The sequence below is a fragment of the Larus michahellis genome, chromosome 8, assembly GCF_964199755.1.
Source record: "Larus michahellis chromosome 8, bLarMic1.1, whole genome shotgun sequence".
Classification (NCBI taxonomy): Eukaryota; Metazoa; Chordata; class Aves; order Charadriiformes; family Laridae; genus Larus; species Larus michahellis.
This window is the reverse complement of record NC_133903.1, coordinates 2,237,335-2,262,134: the sequence shown is the minus strand read 5'-3', so window position 1 is coordinate 2,262,134 and position 24,800 is coordinate 2,237,335. Positions and strand designations below refer to the sequence as shown.

Here is a 24,800-nt window from a genome sequence, read left to right as displayed (position 1 = left end):
CAGTGCTGTATTTCCCGTTGGGTGTAACTTGCAGTTCTGCTGCTGGTCTCATTTGCGAAAGTCGGGGCTACAAAGCGGTGTGAAAGCTGGAGAAAGAACTTTGCTGCGAGGATGTGAGCAATAAGTCGGAACTTTCCCATTCCTTCGGTGTAGGAACTGGTTGTAGATGTTTCATCACAAATGTTCCCTTTAAAACATGTTTTAATGTTCTGATTCGTTTACAGTCAAAATACTGAATTGATGTTACTTAATTTAAATCCAGTTTTGTTGACATAAAACTTTCCAGTGGCTTATTCTGGTTTAGCCTTTGGTTTCCTTTTATGTCTTCCTTTCTGTACAGCTGAATGAGCCGGTTATTTCTGTCCCTGCAAATAGGAATATTAGTTGTTTACAGTGATTCCAGTCATACAAGGACACAATTAAATGTCCTTGCCTTTGCAGGACAAGCTCATTTTAGCAGTGATTTATAATTACATTCTATTTTAATTCTTCGTAAGAACGTACATAGTCAACAACTCAATAGGGTCAAAAATAATTATTTTTTTCAATATGTTTTTCCCCCCCCCGCCCCCTACAAGGAGCAGGGAATACCAAACTAAATAAAACTAACGAGTAAATGGTGGGGGAAGGGGAAGGCAAAACAGTGGTTTATCTTTCTTTGTCAAAACAAAGCTGAATAAGAAGCTTGTGCTACTAAGAAAGTTTGGCTGGTGTTACAGACACAGGGGGAGGGCCCTGGGGTTAAGAACAGAAGAACAGTCATACAGTTGCTCTTATTGATTTTTTTTTTTTTGCCCCCCCTCCCCCCCGCAGAAAATTTTTGGCATTCCCCAAGAAAACCCACGAAAACACCTACGTCAAAAAGTTAAATAGGTTTCAAAATCAAATACTTAAAGGTCAAGAAATGCCACATGTATATAAATGGCCAGAAGAATTCAAATTCTACCTCGCTGTGCCTCCAGCCTGGAGACTGACTGAAGGGGGATTGTCTTAGAAGCGAACAAGCAAAAAGCCCTGAATTATGTGAGCACGTAATTAAAGATGACCACTTACGCTTCTGTTCATAGGAAGGTGGAATTACATTTCCTATTAGCTTTAGTTATTCAGATTTTTTAAAGAAGGTTTGCTGCTAATTGAAATATCACGTCGCCTTTTGCTGTGACAACTTACATCTATTCTCCTTGCGGTCCCACGTGTGTTTTGTACAGTTGGAAGCCACGGGACACGGGATCTGTCACTCTCATTTGCTTGTAAATAGCTAGACGTAGCTCCGGCACTGTGAAAATCATCACTTGCTGTTGAGCTCCGTTGGACCCCAAGAAGGATGTTGACACTGGGTTTCTGTACTGGTCCCTGGCAGCATGCTTTGTGTCAGCCAGGCTTTCTTAAGCTCCGTGAAATTGCTGGAATCCGGTATGGTGATGCCGCTTACGGAACGTGCCGAGCGAGCGGCGGCGTTTGCCAGGGGAGCGCCGAGACGCGAGGCTGCGGGACCTCGGCCGCTGGGATGCTCCGCGCGCAGCTCGATGCCTTCCGTGGCCTCGCTGCCCCTTTTCGGGCTTGGGCTTGCTGAGAGCTGCAACCATTTTATTTGCCTACTTTCCCTGGGCTCAATCTGACTAAACAAACTGTTTCAAAGCTATTTTGGCATATTGAAGGCTTAGGCTACAGCGATAGCGTTTCTCTGGTAGCGTAGATGCAGGTAAATAAGCTTTATGGATTTCACAAAGATTAATTAGAAGCAGAAGCTCTTGCAGGATCCTGGGAATGACTGACCAGCACCCCAGTTTACCGTGTTAAATAAGACTCGTGTTTCTGCGAGCTGTCACAAATACAGGCTAGCAGATGGCCACCGCGCCAGCCGGCCGAGAAGCCATGTATGGGCAGCAAAGATACCAGAGGGCAAGGATGACAGTGGGGAATGTGACCTCCCGAAGCTGCCTGGTTAAGGCAAATTGCCACCTGGCACAAATCCTGGCTGCCATAAGGTTAAAAATAACAAATAGTCTCCCTATTACATAAGGAAATCTTTTGTCCTTGTTTAATGGGGCACTATGACGTGCCAGAAAGGATAAATATGGAGCTCCTCTGAAGTCGTACTTGTGGTTAGTGCTCGGGGCCGAACCAGCTGAAGGTACCAGGGCTGATGGTAAGCCAGGCCCTGGCTACAAGCTACTGGTGTTAAACATGTGGAATCTGGGTGAAATTCCAGTGTCTAAGTGTGCCCATCAGCAGTGTCAAAACGGTCCACTGCCCTGGTGACATCTCGGCCCTGGGAGGGACTCCGAGCCCCTTTTTGTGGTGATCGGGTAACATAAATGCAGGGTATCTGTGTGTTCGGAGCAGGCTGCAGACCCTCTGGACGGCGGCCCGTTCTGCTGCCCATTGCAATAGAATAGATGCTGGAGAAGCTGCTGAAGTCACTGTGGGTGAATTGACGCTCACCCCAGAAGAGCGATCTCTTTTCACCCCCCTCGCCTGCCTGTGGGTCACTTCCAGTCCCACGGAGGAAACCCCTGCTTTGCTTTCAGTTCAAGAATTAATTGGCAATGACAGTAATGCTCAAGTTTTCCTTTGAGTCCTACTACCTCCTCCTGGTCACGCTCAAGGTGAGACGCCGTCTGTGACGAGCCCGCAGCCCGTGTCCAAGCCAAACTCTCCTGTTTCAGAGGCAGCTTTGAGGACTGTCAAAAGCAACTCTTATTTCCAGACTGACTGCACAGCTCTGCCTGTACCCCCATCTCTTTGGAGGCTCTGATACCTTTTGGGAAGCTTTTGGAAGCTTCCAGTGCCTGTTGTAAGCAGGAGCCATGAGCAGCAGATGGTCTTCACGCTTCACTTCTAGGCCCTCAGCTCTGCCCACGCCATCTCTGCACACCCGAGGATCTGCTTCCACTATCCGTCGTTTTGTGAAAGCGCGCTTTCTGGTGCGTGCCACTTCAGCTAGGATAGCAGAAGGCATTGGGGATTCAAAGGTCCTGAGACGTCATAGTCATAAGAACTGAATTATCCTTAAAATTTACCTAAACTCCTGCAAGATGGCTCTGGATTTCCATCTCCACCAGCTCGTCCCTGGGGAGATGTCCCATTAAGCAAATCCAGACCTGACATCTGGATGCGTAGCGCGCTTTGGCTTGGGCAAGGTGATGCCAGCCTGAGCCTGGTCCCAGACTGCGTCTGACTTGCAGGAACTGGGGAGAGGTGGCAGAGATTACCTAAGCACTTTTAAAACCGCCTTAGATGACTACAAGAAACGGTCAAACAGAAGGCCGTCGGCGCTCTGATCGCGCCTGGGAGCATCTGCCTTGTGTTTGGGTAGCGAGACGTGTCGGTGCTCCGTCCGTGCAGGTATCTGCCCTTGCTCCTCCGCTCGGGGTTGCAGCCAGTGTCACCGTCGGGAGGGCTGTTCTCGGGGCTGTCCCGTCGTGTACCCAAACTCTTACTCCCCGCATTCCTGAGCCGCTAACGAGGCCCCCCCACCCCTTGTTCGGGTGGCCCCAGCGCTGCGCAGGGTAAAGAGGGTGACGGCAGAGGCAGGGTGAAACGGGGCTCTCGGAAACGGTGATCTCCTCGTACAGTTGGAACTCAGCCAATTGCCCAGATATTTTTATTGTCAAAAAGAAGAAAAACCTTTAGATAATTTTAATTTGCAGTGGTTTTAGTGTGCTGGTTAATCTCAGAGATGGAAAAGCTGCACCGAGCGGACGGTTGCATTATGAATATTGCACCAGCATCCTTCTTCCCTTCCTGCACGAGCCCCTGAACAGGTTATAACTCACTCTAACTGGCACGGGGAAGCGTTCAGCTGACTGCAGTAGCAAAGAAGATGAGGAGGAAAACAGCTCATCAAAGTTACGAAATGCGGAAGTCAACTTTTATTTCAAAATAGGCCAGTTAGAGCTATTTGGATTCTGAGTCTGTGATATTTTGATAAAACTCATTCAAAAAATGGTCACCTGTGCAGCAATATGGCACGAAACAGGTCTCTGCACTTTATTATAGTGTTTTTTTGCTATATTGCTTTTCTTCTGAATCGCCAAGGCTGCCAACTGTAGGACGCAGTATGTGGAAGGAAAACTACAGTGAACTTGACAATTATTTCCAGAGGTTAGTTCAGTCCTAGAAAATATTCGTCGGCTCTCTAAAAAAATACAGGGGTTCCCCTTTTGTTTTCTAAATCCTCTTTTTATTATTTCAGCTGTCTTTGGACAAAGGGAGGAAAAAAACCCCGACGGCAGGGAGATCAAGAGTACATCTTTGGCGTTGTTTAATGAGAAAACACTGACTCTTGTTGAGTGACCCCGTTAGCGCCGTGCAGACAGAGTGTCTCAGCTAATTTTTGTTTGGGTTTTTTTGGGGGGGGTCCCGGTAGGAGGTGAAAGCGGGGCAGGTGAGTCGCGGTTTGTGCTGTTCCCTACCGGAGTGTTAGAGATGGTGGCTGCTCCAAGAGAAGAACGAAGGGAACGTGACGAATGCCGTCCTTCTGCAAACAGCCCGTCCCGCTCGCTTCTCTGCTCCGCTTGTGCCCGTGGCCCCTTCCTCCTCACCGGAGCGGCGTCTCCGCCGGCACAACGTACCAGCCAGCCTTTCTTTGCGTCCTTGGTGTGGCTGCAGGTCTCTTGTGACCCATAAAATTGCTCTCATGGTCAAATTCAACTTTTGACCTGCTATCCAGCTGCAAGGCACTGGTGTTTGGAGCTGCCTGCAGGAACGCGTCCGAGGATGCTCTTGGGCTCCAGCGCCGGCCCTGGCCCAGGGAACCGAAGGCGGGTAACGGAGGAGGTGAGCTTCAGGCATTTTAGTCAGGAAGCAAATTTCACTGTAATGCCGAACAGTGTGGATGATAACTGGGAATGGCAACTCCAGCGTGCGTGCCTTGGTAGCAGGTGCCATGTAAGTTGCTGATACTTGTATTTTATTTTTCTTTTTTGAGAGCTGAAAGGTATTTCCAGTTCACGCCAGTTACAGGAAGAGCATTATCGGGTCTCACAAAACTTTTTGCTGCAGAGATTTGAAAATGACAAAATACCACGTCCTGCTACTGCAGCCCCACGGATTAAAATGTGCACTTCAGAGTGCTTTTTTAATATTTGGAAATGATAAAAAAGTTGCCTCGGAGGAAGGAAGACAGATGTCTCGGCTGGCTTATCTGGAAAATCCTGCCATTTCTTTCAGACGTGACCTTTACCTAGGTCATCTTATCTTTCTTGCAACTCAACTAGATCATTATAATGGGCCCCGGCTTGACATACCCTTGAAATGGATTCGAAATCCGGCCCAAGCTGTTTTGTGGATAGAAGAAAGTAAAATGTTTGTGGTCCTGTTCTGATTGTCAGGATGCTAAGGCTATAATTCAAGTCATTAGGCTTAGTCTATAAAGCCCTTCGTAATCCAAGTCTTAAGAATCTGAAAGGTCACTTGTGGTCCAATAATCCCGAATAGTAAATGTGACGAGCTAGTGGTGACTGTCTTGATCCTAAAGCACCTCTTAAAATAAACGCTGGTCTCTGCCCCAAAAGCATATGCGCGTTATTGCAGCATGATCCAGGGGGCTGCGCACAGAATAAGCAGCTTGACTGCTGCACAATGTCATGCCACACCGCTTTTTTTGGAAATTATTTTAATAACTGGGCCGAAGGAATAGACGGGAGGATGCTCAAGGTTTTAAAGACACATCCTCCGGTGGCTGCCGTGGTCCGGCGGAGAGGTCCATGCTGCAGACTGCTCATCGTCAACAGCCCCCTAATCCTCCCCGAAAACCTGCCAGCGCAGCTGCCCGTGCTGATAAAATGAGCAAAGGTGGCCCACGCAGGAGCAGCAGGGCTTTGCTCATGCCCTGGCCCCGCCGGCGGTGCCAGAGAGCGTTCATGCAGGAGAGCGCTCACACGAGTGATGGGGACGCTGTGAGCAGCGGGTAACATCTGGCCAGAGGTGCGGCGCTTGGCACTGAGCGGGCGGGGGGCAGGTGCCAGGCGAGTGTAGCCCAGCTGGGACCGGCTTTGAGGATCCCAAAGGCAGCGGCTTTGCCGGGCAGCCCAGAACAGGGCGTTTGGTAGCTGGCGGTGCAGGACGGCAGCGTGGAAGGAGCCCCCCCCGGGGTGGTTTTGTGGGAGGAAGGGGCAAGGGACGATGTGACAGACCTGGAGGATGCAGGCGTGGGCTGACAGGATGACTGACAGGGTCGATTCCACATGAGATTGAGCACGTGCTTTGCTGATCGCAGTCAGGGAGCTCAGTGCTTTACCCACCTCCTCGCCACCTCCTCAGGAGGATGCCAGAGGGGTAAAGAAATGGAGGACTGGGAACTTTTAACCGTTTTTGGGACCACTTGTAGTGTCCCCTCTTGGCACCTGACGTTCCTTTTCATCCTCGGGTTTGTGCTGAGGGCGGTTAGATGCCAGCTGGGAGGAGGAGGGCTCGGTGACTTTGTTTTTCCTCTTTAATATCTCCTTGCTTTTCAATTTGTTCGTTATTTGGGGTGATTTCATCTTGATATTGTATTTATTCAGCGGTGCTCTGGATATGGTTATTTTTGTGCCCTGAAGGGCCTGCTTTTCCATTTCATATTACTATATAACTGCTATTAACATCAAGGCACGGTGCCTGCGTAAAGGAGCGCTGAGCAGCTAAACTGCATTTAAATACCTGCGACCCCTTGGCTTTTCTATACGGAATCATTATTAATACTTCGTCCTTGCCGTGTTTCATCAGAGGATGCTGCCACACAAGGCATAGCTGGGGAGGTCTGATCATCCCTTTATTACAGAAGGGAAAAACAGAGGGAAAGAGATTAAAAGATTTGCCAGCAACACAGAGCAATCAGTGGCTGCGCTGAAAATAGAAACCAGGCTCCTGGTTTCCATCCCCCAGATCTGGCCTCTAGACAACGCGACTATATTAAAAATGTAAATGCAAATATAGAAAATATTTCCTTTTTCAAACCTTCCCCGCTAACATTCCGCATCCTTTTGACTCTGTGCTTCGCAGAATGAGCTGGCAGCGCTTGGATCAAAGACCCGGCGACCAGATGGGCTGCGCTGGCGGAACAGAGCGAAGGGAACTGGGCTGAACCACCGAAACCTCAGAGTGACCAAGAAGCTCGTGGCAGAAGGTGGGAGGAGGCTTGTGTCTATTTTGAGACAGAAAAGTATTTAGTAGCTGTAGGCTACTGTTCAAAATACTTTGATTACTGTGTTTAAGGAAGCCAAAAGTGATACTGTTGTGACGGTGTTTGTATTCTTCTGTGCAAAGGCTTCTCAGCCTTTGTGTTGTAGAAGATATTCTCTCTTACAGCGTACCCCAGGTATGAAGCCGGCAGCTTGAGGACACGCAGGCATTTTAACCGGTTGGTATTAAGTTTGGGGACGATGGGCAAATCAAGCACAACTGAGGTTTGACATCCGTAACCAGAAGGGAGAGGCGCGTGGAGCCTCGCTGAGGTGCCGCGCAGCTGCGGGGCCTCTTGCTCCTCAAGCCGGCGATGCTGAGGAGCGATACCATTCACGGTCTCATTCCTTTGGGTTTGCCCCGGCTTTATTTCTGTTCCCATATTGTTCCTCTACGCTGTAAACAGGCTGGATGATCAAAAAAATAAAAATAGCATGTGGATGCAGCCCAACCAAACAGCCAGAGTAAACTTCATGGGAGAAACTGGATTTAGAAATGCAGCCCTGAGTCATGCCAAAGGGAGTCCATGTTAAAGGCTTTTTTAAGAAGCAATTAGAAAGCAGTCTCCTTTTAAAGACATTTCCCTGCACTCATTCCAGGGCCATAACGCTGCAAATTAGGGCTAAATTCTGCCAGTCTCACCCTTCTGCATCTCTTCCTAGGAGCAGGGTGTGAGATGTGGCTGCATGAGTTCAGGAATCCCCCTGGAGCCGGTGATGGCAGCGCACGGTTCACCATCGTGTCCAGCAAAACTGGGATCACGGAGTGAGTGTTCCTGGAGCCTGTGCAGGGGACTGAGCCCCCCTGCAGTGTGTCCCAGGTTCCTGCTGTGGTTCGTGGCAAGCTGGGATATAAACTAATGGTAAAACTCGGCTGGTGTCAGAGGGACAAGAGTTGGCCTTGGTGAAGTTGATTCGTCTTCTCTAAGACATCTCATCCCAGAGCTCAGCTCCTTCTCAATCGTAGAATCACAGAACGGTTTGGGCTGGAAGGGACCTTAAAGCCCACCCAGTGCCACCCCCTGCCCTGGGCAGGGACACCTCCCACCAGCCCAGGTTGCTCCAAGCCCCGTCCAACCTGGCCTTGAACCCCTCCAGGGATGGGGCAGCCACAGCTTCTCTGGGCAACCTGGGCCAGGGGCTCACCCCCCTCACAGCAAAGAATTTCTTCCTCAGATCTCCTCTAAATCTCCCCTCTTCCAGTCTGAAGCCATTACCCCTCATCCTCTTGTAGGCCCCCGTCAGATACTGGAATGGGCTATAAGGTCTCCCTGGATTTCATTTCAACAACTGGATTTATGTTATCATAACTATACAATTGCAGTGCAGAAGGTGTGCTGACTACTTCTGTCTTCCCTTCCATCGTCCCCTGTTCCGCTAAGGCTGTGGAGCTCTAACGATATTTTAATGGCTGGGAAAAGCCAGTTCAGAAAAGGTCTTTTGTGTCATCTTCATGCTCGTAGTTGATAACGATAGCAAGAAAAAAGCTGTTTGCATGAGCAAAACTGTTGCCTTTTCCCTTTTTTGCTGGCTTAGGAGAGCAAAAGTTTGCCTGATGAAGACTGACGGTGACACAATTTTCAGTCCTCTGCTCAGCAGCTTCTGAAATACGTCCACATTTTGTCACCTTAATAACATTGCAGCCACGGAATTTTTTACTGGTTCAAGACCATATGTCTCTGACCTAACTAGACTTTTACTGGCAAATTGTTTATGGAGCGAACCTCTAAGGATTTTTTGCCTGGTTCCTGAAGAATCGCTAGCACGAGGGAAAGGGGGCTGGCGAGCGCTGTAATCCTTCCCCAAAATGGGCGAGCGCCGCATTGACGTACGGCGGGTTGATAACTATCCATGCTGCTAACCCGCTCAGCTAATACTGCTAGGTTTTAACTTAAAATCACTGATTGGATTAAATATTAATCTGTGACCTCAGAAGGAGCGCGGTGCCCCTGGGGCTGGAGATGCAGCGCAGCGATACGTTAGCATTTTGGAACCCCACCATTTGCAAACCCCTGAAATGCTTCCAGGGGGGGTCCGTGTTCCTTTGGAATGGCTCTGGAATGGACTTGGGCTCGTTTCTCAGCGTTGCCCCCGCTGAGACGACAGGTTTAAAACCACAGCCTGGATTTTGCAACTGCAAGTCGTGTTTCCAGTGCTCCACGGGTGAGAAAATACCCAAATTGCAATAGATTGAATTACTTTATTATCTGCTGGGGGCACATTTACTGCATCGCCCTTTTTCATACGCCTCTTAGTGATGACTGCGGTTCTGCTCTTGTTTCTGTCACTGTCCCGTGTGGCCTTTGAACTAACCTTTTCCCTTTTCCATCTGGATTTTCCTTCTGTAAACCAGGGATAATGGCATTGCTTTAGCTGGAGTGCACTTCATGTTGAAGTGAAGGGTGAAGCGCTGCTGAAATGAGAGATGGACCCCAGGAACCGAGAGGTACGATGGGGCGTTTTAAAACACAATCTGCACAGGACTGTAGACACTTGCATCCCACCTAACACCATTTAAACACTTTCACCTTCCTCTGAGAAATGCCTGGCCTGCAGCTCTGAAGAGAAAACCCCAAACCTCTGCAAACCCAGTAGGAGCCGCTGCCCCCCAGCTCTGTTGCGAGACACAAATTCTCGATAGGCAGCTCCAACCTGGAAGTCAGAGTTAATTAATGGCTTAAAGGCGCTGGCTGGTCCCAGGGTCAGCGGCACCTTGGCTGTGCCCGGCGCTGGGGGGTTTGGGCGCTGGGGTTTGGGCTCGGGCTGCACCGGGCTGTCACGGCTGTCGACATGTGTTAATTAGCTGAAGAGAAATGTCCGAGGCGGCTCGTGCTGCTTCAAAGGGCCGTTCAGGGTAACATTTAAAACACAGCTTGCAAGAAAAATAAATGGAGAAGGGCTTGGTTTGCTCCTGCAGCTGTGGAGCAGGGAGAGTGCTGCCGAGGCCACCCAGGCCGTTGGGCTGCGGCTCCTTCACAGGGACCCGCGGGTCCTGCAGCATAGAATCATTGAATCACAGAATGGGTTGGGCTGGAAGGGACCTTAAAGCCCACCCAGTGCCACCCCCTGCCCTGGGCAGGGACACCTCCCACCAGCCCAGGTTGCCCCAAGCCCCGTCCAACCTGGCCTTGAACCCCTCCAGGGATGGGGCAGCCACAGCTTCTCTGGGCAACCTGGGCCAGGGGCTCACCACCCTCATGGCCAAGAGTTTCTTCCTAATACCTAACCTAAATCTCCCCTCTTTCAGTGTAAAACCCTTCCCCCTCGTCCCATGGCTCCCCTCCCTGCTCCAGAGTCCCTCCCCAGCTTTCCCGGAGCCCCTTTAGGGACTGGAAGGGGCTGGAAGGTCTCCCCGGAGCCTTCTCTCCTCCAGGCTGAACCCCCCCAGCTCTCTCAGCCTGTCCTCACAGCAGAGGGGCTCCAGCCCTCCCAGCAGCTCCGGGGCCTCCTCTGGCCCCGCTCTAACAGCTCCATGTCTTTCTTGTCCCACCAGCTGGCCCTTGCTTGAGGGGCCTTCATGGAGATGGGGATGGGGAGGCAGAGCCACTCGCAGGGAGAGGGAATGGTGTTTTCAAGGTTGCAACCGGAAAACCCAACCTGGAGACCGTGACCTCTTTATCTGGGCGAGGGTGGCTCCTGTTTGGTGTGTAGCAACACGGGACTGTGGAGGTGGGAGGTTTCTCCTGCCCGTGATTCCCTGTTTGCATTGGAAGAGCTGCCGGTCCTGGCTCGGTTGGTGCCAGGAAGGTGGCGGTGGCGTGAGGATGCGTCCGTGCGGGTGCAGGGCGATCTGGGCAGCGGAGGTGGTGGTCCCCGCGGTGCTGGGCATGGCAGTGGGGCTTTGCTGCCCGGGCACAGGCTGGGATGTGCAGAGCTGGGATGTTTGTTTACCTGGGATGTGCAGGTGAAGGCTGCGGAGGCAGGGCAGGGCTGCCCACGGCGCCATCGGGGAAGAGGGAAGGGGAGAAGCTGAAATATTCATGCAGAAAGAGAGGAGCAAGAAAGGTTTTATTTTAAATGTGTCGCGTTTGTGCATAATTAAGCACCAGCTAAAAGCTGGGATTGGAGCTCCAAGGATCAGAGAGCGGGCAGATGGGATGAGACCATGAAGGAAGGAGAATTTAAAAAGCACAGAAAATCCTGCTTTAAAATGTGCCACAGCTGGGTTTGCCAGTGGTGCTGGAGGAGCCCGGTGTGATGGTGAAGAGCAAACCCCGAAGCCTCAGGAAAGAGTGAAAGGTCTGAGAGCGGAGGCTCTGTCAGGCTGGTCCCGAGGAGACGGAATGTCTCAGCCCAGCGCTCACCGGGTGAAGCAGCTTCAGGCTGGAGCTGCCAAGTGTGCTGGGGGGGGACGGGGCGTTCGCCTCTGCTGCCGGGTTATTTCAATGCAATCACCTTGGAACAGGTTGCCCAGGGAAGTTGTCAGTGCCCCATCCCTGGAGGGGTTCAAGGCCAGGTTGGACGGGGCTTGGAGCAACCCGGGCTGGTGGGAGGTGTCCCTGCCCAGGGCAAGGGGTGGCACTGGGTGGTCTTCAGGGTCCTTTCCAACCCAAACTGTTCTGTGATTCTGTGTGAAAAATATTCTAGAATCAAAGAAATGGGCAGCCTGGTTTGGGACTGCGGCCTTTCTCTCTAAAGCAGAAGTTAAATTCCTTTGCATCACCAGATGTCCCTGGTGGCGCTGAAAGTGATTAGATTGCAAGAAGAGGAAGGAACCCCGTTTACTGCTCTCAGGGAAGCTTCTCTTTTGAAAGGACAGTAGTTCGTGAGTGCTGCCCGGCTCCGGGAGAGGCTGGGGACGGGGGTGGCTGGGACGGGGACTTGGCTGTGGGGCTGGAGAGCACCAACCGACGGCTCTGCGTGTGGCCGCTGGACGTGCTGGTGAACACCACCATGCCGCTCAGCACTGCCAGCTGACGCTCTGGGGGACGGATTTATCCACCTGAGCAACGCAGCCCCGAATACCACGGTGCCGGGGTTTGAAGGCTCCCTCTCCTGCCAACTCCTGCAGGAGCAGGGCTGAGCGGCTGCTGGTCCCTGACACGCCAGGTTGGGTCCAGCAATGCCGATGATCACGCTCTGAATTTTTAACCCCACGTGCCCATTGCTGGCTCCGAGGACAGACGCAGGGAAGGAGACCTCGCTTTCTGCTCTCTGGTCCTCTTTGTCCAGGAGTGGCTGATTTGGAAGGGCTCGACCTGCAAATAATTATACGCGGCCCAAGGACTTTCTTTCCCAAGTGCAAACCCGTGGGTGGTTGGGTCCCGGGGCGCTTCTGCGTAAGGGCTTTTCTCTCTGTGCCGCCCTTTCTGTAATTTCTCCTGTGACTTGTGACATGACCCTGCCCTGACGGGGGAGGTTTTGATTTTTTTTTTTCGGAGATCATTTACTCCTAGACAAAGATTAATTTTCATTTTAATTTTTAACTTAAATCTCTTAGGCGAAAATGTTTTTGTGGGCCATCTGAGATGCTGTTATCTTGCCCGGCTTTGCCTCTTTCACCCCACAGGTAATGAGTAACCTTCCTCCCGCCGGGCAGGCTGGGTGCTGGTCGCTTCCCTGCTCCCTTCTCTTTGGGAAGCATAAGGACATTTTTAGTGTCAGAGTGACATCTCTCTGCCTCTTGCTTTTGGTAATTCTTACGGTGTGAGATGATGCCGTTCCTACACCGTGTCCTGCTTACTTCCTTTCTCCAGGGAGCCCAAAAGCCGTCCCAGAAATGGCCACAGCGAAAGGGCAGGAGCGAGTCAGCGCCCGGGAGCCGCGGGGACAAGGCTGCGTTCACAGGCTGCGGGGACGTCCCGGGACACAGCCCCGCTCCGCGCTCCTCAAAGCCACGTAGACAAGCCATTGTCCAAGCAAGGGCCCAAACGCGCGTGTCCAGACTCCCAGTCTCCTGCTCTTACGCAGGTGCTGGTGTTTGTGACACCAGTGGGTTTGGGATGGATGGGCCGTTTGAGAGAGGGCAGGGTCCGAGCTGAGCCCTCTCCTGTCCGTCCATGGCCTGAGACGGACGGGAGAGTCCAGGTTGGAATGCGCGCTGTGTCCAGCGTAGGTGGGAATCTTGCTGCACCTTGGAAGGGTCCCAAAGCATCCGCAAGGCTGATACCATCTCATATCACAGTATGGAGCAGTACAAAATCCTTGTGATCTAAAAGGGCTCCAAAAAAAAGATGTCAAATGCTTGTTTCCTACCTACGGGACCATTGCGTTGTTTGTGATTTTACAAAAAGAAATTTTACAAAAGTGATGTCTGTTTCCACCAGTGTCTCCGACAGGTCTCGCTCTGTTAGACACTGCCAGAAACCAGTGGAAAGGCAGATCTTTTACAAAGCCTTCCACATTCTTTTTGATTCAACAATCCAGCTCTCCAGGACACGGGGTTTATATCCCTTTTGTCATGTATAGGGTGAAAGTGGTACCAGTTAACACTGGATGGGGAGCGGGAGGAAATGCCCCTCCTGACCCACCCGTGAAAGAGGGAAGCAAGACACTGGATTACAACTTCGGAGTTTGCAGCGGTGAATTAGTTTTCCATCAGCCTCCAATGGCGAAAAAACCAAGAGGGGGTCAGCAACTCTGCATTTTATTGAGCTTTCAGTAACGTAGCCCGCAGTACGGAGAGTAAGAACTGTCAAAGTGCCTTGTTACGTGTTTTACACAGGGCTGGTGAATCAGGTCAGGCTCTAGGGCTGCTCTGAGGTCAGGAGGAGTAGCTTGCTGTCTGCACACCCTATAGGTCTTTAGGACAGTCCAGATCCAAAGTGTCGATAGGAAGAGCGCAGAGATAAGCCACAGGGCTCCTAACCTGCAGACGCAACAGACGGGTCCTGATTTTTCCGCACGTGAAGATTTCCCAGTTCTGTTCCCCTTCACTGGGTGAAAATGCTTCAACGCCAGGACACGAGGAGGTGGAGGAGGAGGGAAGATGTCGTCCACCAGCTGCCCACCCAGGTCACACATGGCCTGGAGCAGGACTCTTCGCCTGCAGGACCTGCTTCTCCTTCGCTCCACCGTGGGACCAGCAATGCCTGTCTGCCCTGAAGGATTATTTTGGGATCAGCATTTGTAAGGCCAGGAGGGAGAAGGCAGAAAGTAAAGAGCTGTCTGTGTTCAGAGAAGAGGATGGAAGAGTGGGATGAAGAGGAAATCTTAAGAGAAATTTATGATTGATGCCTAATAGTAAAGCAGATATGGGACTCCCGGGTGCCAGGAAAAGGAGAGGTGGTAGATGCCCCATCCCTGGAAACATTCTATGAAATTATTGCAGGCAAAGAATCTGAGCTGGGCTCTGGAAACGAAGCCGACCTGCCCCGCTGCTCTTGGCGGGGAGCCTGCAAGCCTGCACCTCCACCTGCTGGGCTTGGACTTTGCCTTTGGCAGACAAAACAATTTTTTGTGGAGAGCTGGGGGTGGAGGGGAAGATTGCAGCAAAAACCCCTGACATCATTTAGTCTAAATAAATATAATGCAATAATGGGAGCATTCTCATAAAGGTGTCCCAGTGGCTTTCCAGAAAGGCAGGCTCCACCGGAACATGGCTGCCTTCACCCCCCTCTTCATCTGCGGCGTGTGTGCGTTGCTTTTATCAGCTGCACTCTATGTTTTTAATGTTTTCAAGCAATCAGCTTTAAATTTGCCTCCTGGTCCGTTTCCTCTTCCCGTCGTCGGCAACCTGCATTTGCTGGACATGAGAAGACAAGACAAGTCGCTAATGAAGGTAAGAACAAACGTCCTTTGTTTCTAGGCTGTTAAATGCCAGCATGGACCTATTTCAAATCCTCCTCTGGTGACAGTTCTGAGATGATTTTCAGTGCCAAATGTGTTTTTAAAGAACTGTGATGTTTTAAAGCTTTCAGAATGACCAAGGAAACTGTTAAATCCCAGCTCTGCAGAGGGTGATGGTAAATATGAGCAGTGCTTACACGGCAACTACCCGCACATGGAAAACTATGAGTATCTGCACCAGATCAAACCCAGGGACCTAAATTTTGGCGTCTTCCTTGTGTTGTGAAATACTTTAAAATATTTGAGGATCCACGTAGCCAAATCGAATGATGGATGCTTCATTGTCGTTGCCAAAATAGCTTGTATTTCTTATTCATGTTGCCAGTTTTTCACGAGAACGGGAATTCATACAGCACAGCCCGAAGAAGAGATGTAGGAGAAATCATTTGAAACAGTGAATGACTTGGATTTACGCAAGACGAGGCTCTCTGCGGGAATCCCAGTTGCCTCACATCTATCTGACAGGAAAAAAAAGGGGGAAATTTCAATGTATTTAGTCTCTCGGAGCCAAAATGTGGCTCAGCGGGCATTCCCCACGTCAGGACGCGGGGTGTGAATATCCCGCACCTTCCACCAAGCCTTTTAACACCAGGCTGCCAGCAGCCCTCTGACCTGCTTGGCGCTATGCGGGGAGGAGGAGCTGACTTTCCCCATCTCATTCCTGTCTCAGTGCCATGCGAGGGGCCTCCAAGATGCCCGTGGAGATGCATCTTGATCTTAACGCCAGCCAGCTCCCAGTGGGCTCAACACCCAGAGCTTGGGAGGTGGGAAACGGGTTTGGGCTGGTGTTCCTGTTTCTGGCAAGACCTGAGATCCTTCTGCTGGGGAGGGTAGGGGAGAAGGTTGGGAAGAATAAGGAAAGCAGAGGCTGGAAAGGAGGTGTCTTGAGGACGTAGGAACAAGGCGACGGCATCTTGGTGACGCATAGACTTGGGGGAAGGTATTGGGCACACTGGCCACACTGGTGCCTTCTTTCCTCCGTTGAACGATAGCATCAAGAAGTCAACTGGGAAGGGGGTCTCCTGGTGAAACCAACTGGGAAAGTGGTCTATGGTTGCAGCCTGGAGGACCCTCTCGCCGTCCCCTGTCCTTCGCGGTCAGGGCAGAGCAGACTTTGTCTGCTCTGTCCTGACCGCGAAGGACAGGGGACGGCGAGAGGGTCCCCTGGGCTGAAGCTACTGGTGGGGTGAGATTTTATACCGGGCTTGTGGAACTGCAGTAATGATCTGAAAGCTGACTTGCCGGAAGACTTCTAAGGTGTCAACAAATGACCTGGAGTAGCAAATCCTCCCCCAAAAAGGAGAATCCCTAAAGAGTTTCCCCGTGGAAGTTGCACGGTAGATGGTGCAACAGCCGAAACGTTATTTTGAACAAATGGTTGAAATCAGTGTGCTGTGAACTATTTTTTTGCCTAAATAGACCAAATCTGGCCGTGTTGGTGAAGCACAGGTTAAAATCTGCCGGGGCTACCTGTTGGCTTTGGTACAGCAGGAGGGGTTGCTAAGCTTTGGAGCCTCCTCTGATTTACGTTGCCAGAACTGGTCTCCTTTTATGGGACACCAGGGTTGATCTCATGATGGCTTTATGCAGTTTCAACTCCCTTCCTCTCGGTCAAGTCTGAGTTCCTCGTAAGGCCTGGCAGGACCATGTTTGTGAGCCTCCAGAGAGCTCCTGCTACCTGGTACCTCAGATCTCACCCTAAAGTCCTGCTGTGCAGTGGCTTGGAAACTGCGGTGTAGCAGGAATAAAAAGCGGAGTGCAGTATTGTGGTGATTTCCTAAGGCAAGTTGAAAGAGCAGTCGTTCCTTATGCCTTCATCCATCCATCCATCCTCGGGGAATCATATTACATACCTCTTTGCATTAATGACAACAAAGCTTTTATTTAACTTTTTCTAGTAAATGAGGACACTTCTGCTCATCCATCTTCTCGTGGTGGTCGTTCGTGCTACAGCTCCATAGCTGTCTTGGTGATGCTTTTATGCTGCTGGTGGTGTCCAAAGTGCCTCGTTACCTTCTGCCTCCTTAACCCACTGGGCCAACCTGAGTCCACCCAGCTCAGGAAAACAGTAGTTTTATGGAAGCTGTTGGGTTTAACACACCAGCGTTTATTTGCTTTGATTCCTCTTTCGTTTTGGTGTCTCGGGGATTTATGTCTGCCTTCCCTCCAGCCCTCTGGCCACCAAAGGAGGAGGGAAGGCAACTCTTCGGCCGCCCCAGCAGGACATGCTGCTCCCACTGACAACTTCTATGCTGTGATTTTTCTCACCTTCTAGATTTCAGAGAAATATGGCCCCGTGTTCACCGTCCATTTGGGGTTCCAGAGGGTGGTGGTGTTGACTGGCTACGAGGCAGTAAAGGACGCCCTTCTGAACACGGCGGATGTGTTTGCGGACAGACCAGCCATACCCATATTCTACCACATCCAACACGGAAACGGTACTGGCAGGTCGAGAAGTTAAGGACGTGCTTGCAATGCTGTTTCTCAAATGTGTCGTTTCAGTTGCGACAATATTTAAGAGTCTTGGTCTGTGTCCTTATCGTCGAGGGCTGCATTTTGTGGGGCTTGGGGGCAGTTGTTTATTTTCTTAAGAAAAATATTTCTGGGGATTTTCTTATTTGCCTTATCAGTTTTTTGCTTTTAGTGGCACTTGGGTCACATTTCAAGGGTGAGTTTTTTTCAGCGCAGAGGGAAGGAAATTATTTTTCACAACGTGAAGGCTGCGGTCCTTATGCAATCTCTTTCCTACAGTTACTGGGAGTTCAGACAAAGTGTGGATCACGCATGACTCATGATACGGACTGCAAGAACTGGCAAGAGTGCAACAGCACGGGCTATTTGTACCTCAAACAATTATTTCTGTAAACAGATTTTTGGCGTGTTTCTGAATTGCATGTTAGAAAGTAATACATTGCCCAAGACTAGACATTGAAAAACAATGAAGGGAATAATCCAGGGCTGAAAGGAAAAGATGTGATGACCTAATATGTATATAATGCATACAGCCTGTGGGTTGTTTTTTTTTTTTTATCTTTTTGGATGAGTGAGGCCCCGTGTGAGGAAGGGTGCACTGCGCTGCCTTCCCAGCCGCCGTACGAGGATGCAGACTATGTTCAGCCCTGGAAGCCCTCCTGGGAAGGGAGGATTTCTGCGTTGTACCCAAACACCTCCGTGCCCTCTTGGCTGAGCGTTTCTTTGGCGGATGGGTCAGCCAGCTGGGGGGGGGCGGATTCCAGCAAAGGTGCCTCCCTGCCCCCCTCGTCCCCCTGCACACTATACAGCTCATCCTCCAAAACAGGAGTTGTTCAGGGAAATCGTTTGTCCTGTTCACGACAGGGACGGAGTGGTGTCACCTGCTCCTCGCCTTGCTCTCTGAAACAGCTGGGTCATTTTTCTAAGGAAAAACGAGTCAGACAGAGACAAATACCATGCACAGAGCTTTTTACTGCCTGTGGCTGCAAAGCGACAAAGCTATAAATGAGCCAAACCCAGAGCTTTGGGGTGAACAGCACCCAACCGTTTGAAATATTGCCGCCTGCCCTCCTGAACCTCCCGGGGGCTGTGCTTTCCCAAGGCAGCCCCCCACAGACCCTCCCAGTCCTCTCCCAAGCAGGCTCCACCAGGATGAAAAATGTCTGTGCTCCCTGGCTGTGCTTTCGGTGTTTCTGAGAAAATCCTGTACCGCCTCGGCAAACAGGGCATGCAATCCCTCCGTAGGTGTGTTCTTTTCTTCTCGAGAGCTCTGGAAGAAGACACGGCGGTTCACCGTAGCCACCATGCGGGATCTCGGCATGGGGAAGCATCTTGGAGAAGAAAGGATGCTTGAGGAGCTTCAGTTTCTCATTGAGTTGATCAAATCCTTCAAAGGTGAGCTGGAGACGGCATCGAGTGTTTCATGCTACTTTACAAGGCCACTTGAAGAGCTCTGGGTTGCTGCAGAAATGACCAATACAGTTAATGATTTTGTTCATTTCTAGGTGGACCTTTCAAGTTACGGTTTTTGAATATGGCCCCCACCAACATCACCTTTGCTATTCTCTTTGGGAAGAGGTTTGATTATGAAGACCCGACGTATCTCACTCTGTTAAGACTCATAGATGAAGTTATGCACCTTCTTGGCTCTCCGTTCTTGCATGTAAGGTACCCTCTGCTGAGATGCTCAGTGTCTCTTCGGAGTTGGTAGGTCAAGCTGACTTACTATTACGGATTGGTTTTGGCGAATCTTTAGGGTTACGGAGACGTAAGAATCATAGAATGGCTGGGGTTGGAAGGGACCTTTAAAGATCATCTAGTTCAACCCCCCTGCCCTGGGCAGGGACAAGATTCTTTGTTTTGCGTTTTTCTTCCTTCATGAAAACCTCTTGTGGTGGAGGTCCAGTATCACATGGTGGCCCTGGGCTGAGATGCTGTTTTTATCACAGCAGTGATAAAACTACTGATATAATGACCTTATCTGTGCGGGTGCAACAAAAAATAGCCAGGCTCATTCCAGTTATTTTCTGCTGATTGCTGTGTGAACATCCCAGAAGTAACCTCTTGTCTAAGGGACGTGTATTTGAGGGTTACTAGGTTTTGGTCTCTTGCTAATTAAGAAATTAGTGAAGCTACAGAGTTGTAGTACAAAGTACAGAGCTGCAGACGTTATATACGGACCTCTCACGCCGCCTGACGCGGCATTAAATCAACACCTGCTCGACGGGGCTGCACAAAGGGAGTCTTCCAACTGCGAGGCTCTCACCTGAGCCAAGAGCTCTTGTTACACTTAATCCTCCATCACAAGGAATAGAGCATTAGTTACTTAAGGTAATATTGAACATAATCCAAAAAGCTGTTAAAAATAAGAAAAAAAAACCAAACTGATGGGTTTATTACCTGAATGAGAGCTGTTTACAATAGTTACAATTTACAATAGTACAACATCCCTTTTATTTTGATCTCTACGGCAGGTCTAGGTTTTGCAGAAAACAACAAAAATTATAACCCGTTAGCAAGAGCAAGAGATTTGTGAATCTTATTCTGCAGCCCATTTATTTATAACATTGAGAAATGGTGTAAGTAACCCCCCTGCCCATAAAATGCAACTGTTTATCGTGCTGTGAAATTTAACGATGCTGAGAGCTCAGCGTAATTGATTTATAATTCATGTGAAGGTTAAAAATGATGATCTAACAACTTTAAAACATAAGTATTCTGGCTCGCTAAACATTTGGAGTTTTCTTTGCATAACGCGTAATGCTTTATCTTTTTGCTTTATTACCTCTTTTAAAATGTAATTTCATTGTTTCGTGAGTTTACTATCACTTTCCCTTAATTGTATTTTTCTAAATTCATGCTTATAGGCTTTGTCTAGACAAGTCTGATAGGCTCCATTCATTTCCATAGAGAACTTTTAATAAGAGGAGGCGTTTTTATACATTAAAATTTTTTTAGTTACCCAAAAAGAGAGATTCCAATCACATTTCATTTGGTTCCTCACATAAACAATTTCTCCACTATAACATTTGAGTTTTACAAGGTAAGGGGTGAATTTAATTTTTTTTCTGTGATTTTTTTCTTTTCCTTTTTTTCTTTTTAGTTATTTAATTTCTACCCATTCCTTGGATTTCTCCTCAAACCTCACAAGGTGATCCTGAAAAAAGTAGAAGAGGTGTGTGCGATCTTAACGAAGTGCATCAAGGAAAGCAAAGAAAGTCTTAATAAAAACAACCTGATGAGCTACATCGATGCATTGGTATTCAAACAAGAGGTATTTTAACAATCTGACGATTCCTAGTGCAGGATCTTACACAGAGATGGTCTGTGTTGCTTGTCTAATGAACACGCTCTACCACGGTCTATATGAAAATACTTAAGTTTGGGGTAAACATCCTCCTATTGCAATATGTTAAATGCAGCGTACTGCGGGAAAAGCAAGAAATAATTACCTAGACTGCATTGCATGAATGTGTAAAACTCGTCCTCAGGTGTTAGCTGTGGTCCTTTCCCTCCTTGCTGGAGCGCGAGAGGGAGGTAATGGGGTTTTTCCAATGCACTCCAGGCCGACGCATCCCTCCCTGCGGGCATGGGAAGAGGCAAGAGATGCCCAGTTCTAGAGACGCAGAAGTTGCCGTTGCGTTTGTGCAGACACGTCACCAGCTCCCACGCAGTGGCTTTACCAACAGCAGGGATAGTGTGGGAGCAGAGCAAGGAAGGACCAGTCCGTATTCGCCTTCTCCGAGCATCCGTGTCCTTGGGCGGGGTGGTGGGCAGGAGGGGTGCTTGGGCTCGATGCCTCGTGCCTCCGCTGTTGCACACAGGAACAGGCGAGGTTCCCATTGGCAGCGCGAAGCAGGGACGGCAGAGCTGATGTGCGGGTGGTGCCCTTCGTGGCTTCCCTGTGGCGCCTGGCACGCACCTAGACAAATTCCAGCTGCCTGGGAGAGCACGGTCCTGCACCTCTCATCAACTTTCCGCCTTCTCAGGATCCACAGGCAGGGGATGGAAGCTCAGAGTCAATCAGATAACCACTGCCCAGAGCAGATAAATGTCATGTGATGGTGGAAAATCAATGAACTAGTCCAATTAGTTCATCGTTGGGGGGCAGAATCTCAAAGTGCGGAAATATTTCTGCTGTAAACTGAAGCCTTTCTGTATCGGTATGTCAGTGTGGTGCATCTGGGCACTTGTAATTCACATGCACCCCGCTGTAATGTCTCCGAAGACTAGGTCACCTCTCCCAGTTCTCTCTTTCCGTGCTGACAGCAGTGTTTTTTTAAATTTTTGTTTCCCTAAAGGAGGAAAATAAAAGCAATACACTTTTTCATGACGCGAATGTATTGGCCTCTGCGCTCGACCTGCTCATGGCTGGCACGGAGACGACATCCACGACGTTGCAGTGGGCCATCCTGCTGCTGATGAAGTACCCCGAGGTTCAAAGTGAGACGCCTTTATGGGTTTGCTTTTCTTACGTAGGGTGCAGTGACCCCATAAGCGCTGCTCGCCTGTAAAAGTTCTGTAGCCTCTCATGCATCCAGAAGCACCTGGAACCTCTCCACCTCTGCCCAAGCATTGTACGCTGCCATTCAGGACCAAAGGGTCTGAGGGGTTGTTCTCTCTCTGCTCCCAGGGGCTGGGCAACCTCCCGCCTGGGGTAGTCCAACCAACAGTCATCACGAGCTGGGATGTGGAGGTGCTTTACCACCGAGGGAAGCTCGCTTTATGCCTTTCTCTTGCCCTCCAGACAAGGTGCACGCAGAGATTGAGCAAGTTCTGGGCCCTGACTGCTTGCCTGCCTTTGAGGACCGGAAAAAAATGCCGTTTACCAACGCGGTGATCCACGAGGTGCAGAGGTTTGTCACCCTCCTGCCACACGTTCCACGGTGCACCTCTGTTGACACCCACTTTAAAGGCTACTTCATCCCCAAGGTACTTGCTGCTCTCCAGAGGAAGAGGGGGGTGCAGCACACCAGTGACCCCCAGGGCAAAACGTCACAAGGAGCGGGGAGCTCGAAGCACAGGGCTTTTGGTGGGGAAGAGCCAGTTCCCTAATCCCCCGTCTCCTCCACGCCCAGACCGATGGCAGCGTGACTTCAGGGTTACCCACACCACTTCCCATTTCCCATAACTGGTAACCCGGAGTCTCTTCCTTATTCTCTTCACTCTCCGTTGCCATTCATGCCCTGTAGAGCAGTTCTGCCTCTGGAGTACCATGGCATTGTCCCGTTGCGTGCTTGAGGCGAGCAGAGAGCAGCTGGGCAGGAAGGAAGCCTGGTCTACTTCTTTCTTCTGCTTCATAACTCAGGAACAGCCAACAACCATTGTTGTTTGGTCACATATTAGTCAGTAATTCCAGTGAAGTTGGTATCCACACTAACTAAGGGTCAAATGGTCATGTACAAGCCCAGAAATTAGTTCTTCAGAGGTAGAAGCTTGCTTCCAGACGCAGCCCAAAGGGAGGAACAGTTACATGGCTGAACGGGCAAAGGCAGAAGTTTGCTCCATCCATGCATGCTAAAGCAGAGTGTGGTTGTGCTGCAGGGAACAACGGTGATTCCTCTGCTCGCCTCCGTGCTGCTGGATAAAACACAATGGGAGACACCAGACGAGTTCAACCCCAACCATTTCCTTGATGTGGACGGGAACTTCGTAAAGAAGAAAGCGTTTCTGCCCTTCTCCACAGGTAACGAGAGCGTTTGGTCCTGCACGGGGCTCTGAGTTCCCAGTGCCCATCAGAAGGAACTAGCCAAGTGGCAGGATCCAAGCCTCTGTAGGGACCAGCACGGACGTCAGTGGTGGGGATGGTTTAGCAATACCCACCCGGGTTTTGATGGCTTGCAAACAGCCCCTCGGCCCATGCTGGGAGGTACACCAGGCCATGGTGTTTAAAGACACCACTGGGACCTACAGAAGACTCAACACCTTCAAGCAAGCGTTCAACCTTCCCTCTGCCTTGGGAAGGCTGGTTTCCAGGGTGTCTCAGACTAATTCCTTGCACGCTCAGGTGAAACGGCCCCCTTCAAATGCCTGGAGGAGGTCAATGGTGATGGCTACTGAGTATCACACCATGCTGTTTCACGTTTCTGAGGCCTGTACTGTCCTTCACGCAGTTGCTACCAGGCAGTAGGGAAGAGGTGTCAGGCTGAGCCACCACTTGCCCAATCTCTCCACCAACAGCCATGCTTTTGGCATTGCAGGGCGGAGAAACTGCATCGGAGAAAGTCTCGCCACGATGGAGCTCTTCATCTTCTTCACAGGCTTGATCCAGAAATTTACATTTAAGCCTCCACCTGGGGTCAAAGAATCTGAGCTGGACACGACCGCAGAGGCTGGATTCACCATGAGACCCCATCCGCAGTGTGCCTGCGCGGTGCTACGCCAATAGGCCCAAGGCTCCGAACTGAGAAAAATCCAGCTGATTGTTTTGTGCAGGGCGTAGGAGATGCACAAAGGAGACAGCAGATCCTTGTGCAGTAGCTACAAGTGTCATCTTACTCAAAGCCTCGCAAGTACTGGCTACACGCTTAAAATATCTGTTGGACAAATATTTTTCTTCTTAGAAAAGAAAAAGAAAAGCTCCTCCTTAGAAAGCAGAGGAGGGCTGGTGGGTGAGGTTACCTGGAAAATTCCAGCCACATGCGTGACTAGAAATGACAGGACAGCCACTACTTTACACATCAAATATACAACATAAGAAAGTTATTCTAGTTCTGAGTTTCTGGGAGGTGATGGTTCTCAGGAGCACATCGTTTCTTCACTTGGAGACCAATACTAGATAGGAATGTCATGTATCCTCTAATCCCTGCTCTTTACCCATTCCCTACTGCACATGGAATAAATTATTCCCAAATGCCTGCTCTTTCGATGTCCGATGGGTGCTATTCTACACTTCCCAGACTTCTGGTTTTGAATCCCAGATGCCAAATGCTGAACTTAGGTTACCCCTTGCTCTGAGGGACGTTAGCGCGGTTCCTTGGGAGTCTTTGGCCCTTTCTGGGTACAGGCTCTGCCACAGCTGCATTGGTGTGGGACTAAACAGCTCTCCCCAGACAAGTGCAGACACTCCCCCCCCTGCATTTTTCCAAAGGCAGCTCAGATACACAAGCACGGCTTCTTTTCAGAGCACCGTGTGTGAACAAGCAAACGTGCAAACATTGCCAAGATGCTTCTAAAATGCTCTTTCCTTCAGCAGCACAGAAGCTGGGGCAGATCCAGGCAAAGGGACAGAAAACCTGTCCATCTCCCCTCTCCTTACTTCTCCCAGCTTTCTGTGGGACTCATCAGGACCCGTTCTTTTCCTGACATCCCCATCTCTTCTCCTCCTCCGCCTCTGAGATGACTAGAGATGGAGCCCCGTCACATCGCCTTCCC

At 50.1% G+C, this 24,800-nt stretch overlaps 1 protein-coding gene across 2 annotated transcripts; it reads left to right on the top strand.

Annotated features, from left to right (window-relative positions):
- The first annotated feature begins 13,758 nt into the window (after positions 1–13,758).
- LOC141747536 (cytochrome P450 2W1-like) lies at positions 13,759–24,288 on the top strand. Of its 2 annotated transcripts, XM_074597929.1 has the most exons (9): positions 13,759–14,886; positions 17,230–17,392; positions 18,672–18,821; positions 18,932–19,089; positions 20,530–20,700; positions 21,728–21,869; positions 22,174–22,358; positions 22,971–23,112; positions 23,627–24,288. In XM_074597929.1, exons 1-9 carry the CDS (start codon positions 14,704–14,706, stop codon positions 23,812–23,814), a joined length of 1,482 nt encoding a protein of 493 aa, XP_074454030.1. In that variant the 5' UTR covers positions 13,759–14,703; the 3' UTR covers positions 23,815–24,288. The 2 variants fall into 2 exon arrangements, with proteins under 2 accessions (XP_074454030.1, XP_074454031.1); XM_074597930.1 differs by lacking the exons at positions 13,759–14,886; positions 17,230–17,392 and adding an exon at positions 17,422–18,195.
- The last annotated feature ends 512 nt before the right edge of the window (positions 24,289–24,800 follow it).

Coding starts and splice junctions, on each gene's coding strand:
- LOC141747536 (XM_074597929.1), top strand. CDS start 14,704: ATGGCTGCCTTCACCCCCCTCTTCATCTGCGGCGTGTGTGCGTTGCTT. Junction 21,870..22,173: donor GAAGTACCCCGAGGTTCAAA/GTGAGACGCCTT, acceptor CTTGCCCTCCAG/ACAAGGTGCACGCAGAGATT. Junction 23,113..23,626: donor GTTTCTGCCCTTCTCCACAG/GTAACGAGAGCG, acceptor TTGGCATTGCAG/GGCGGAGAAACTGCATCGGA.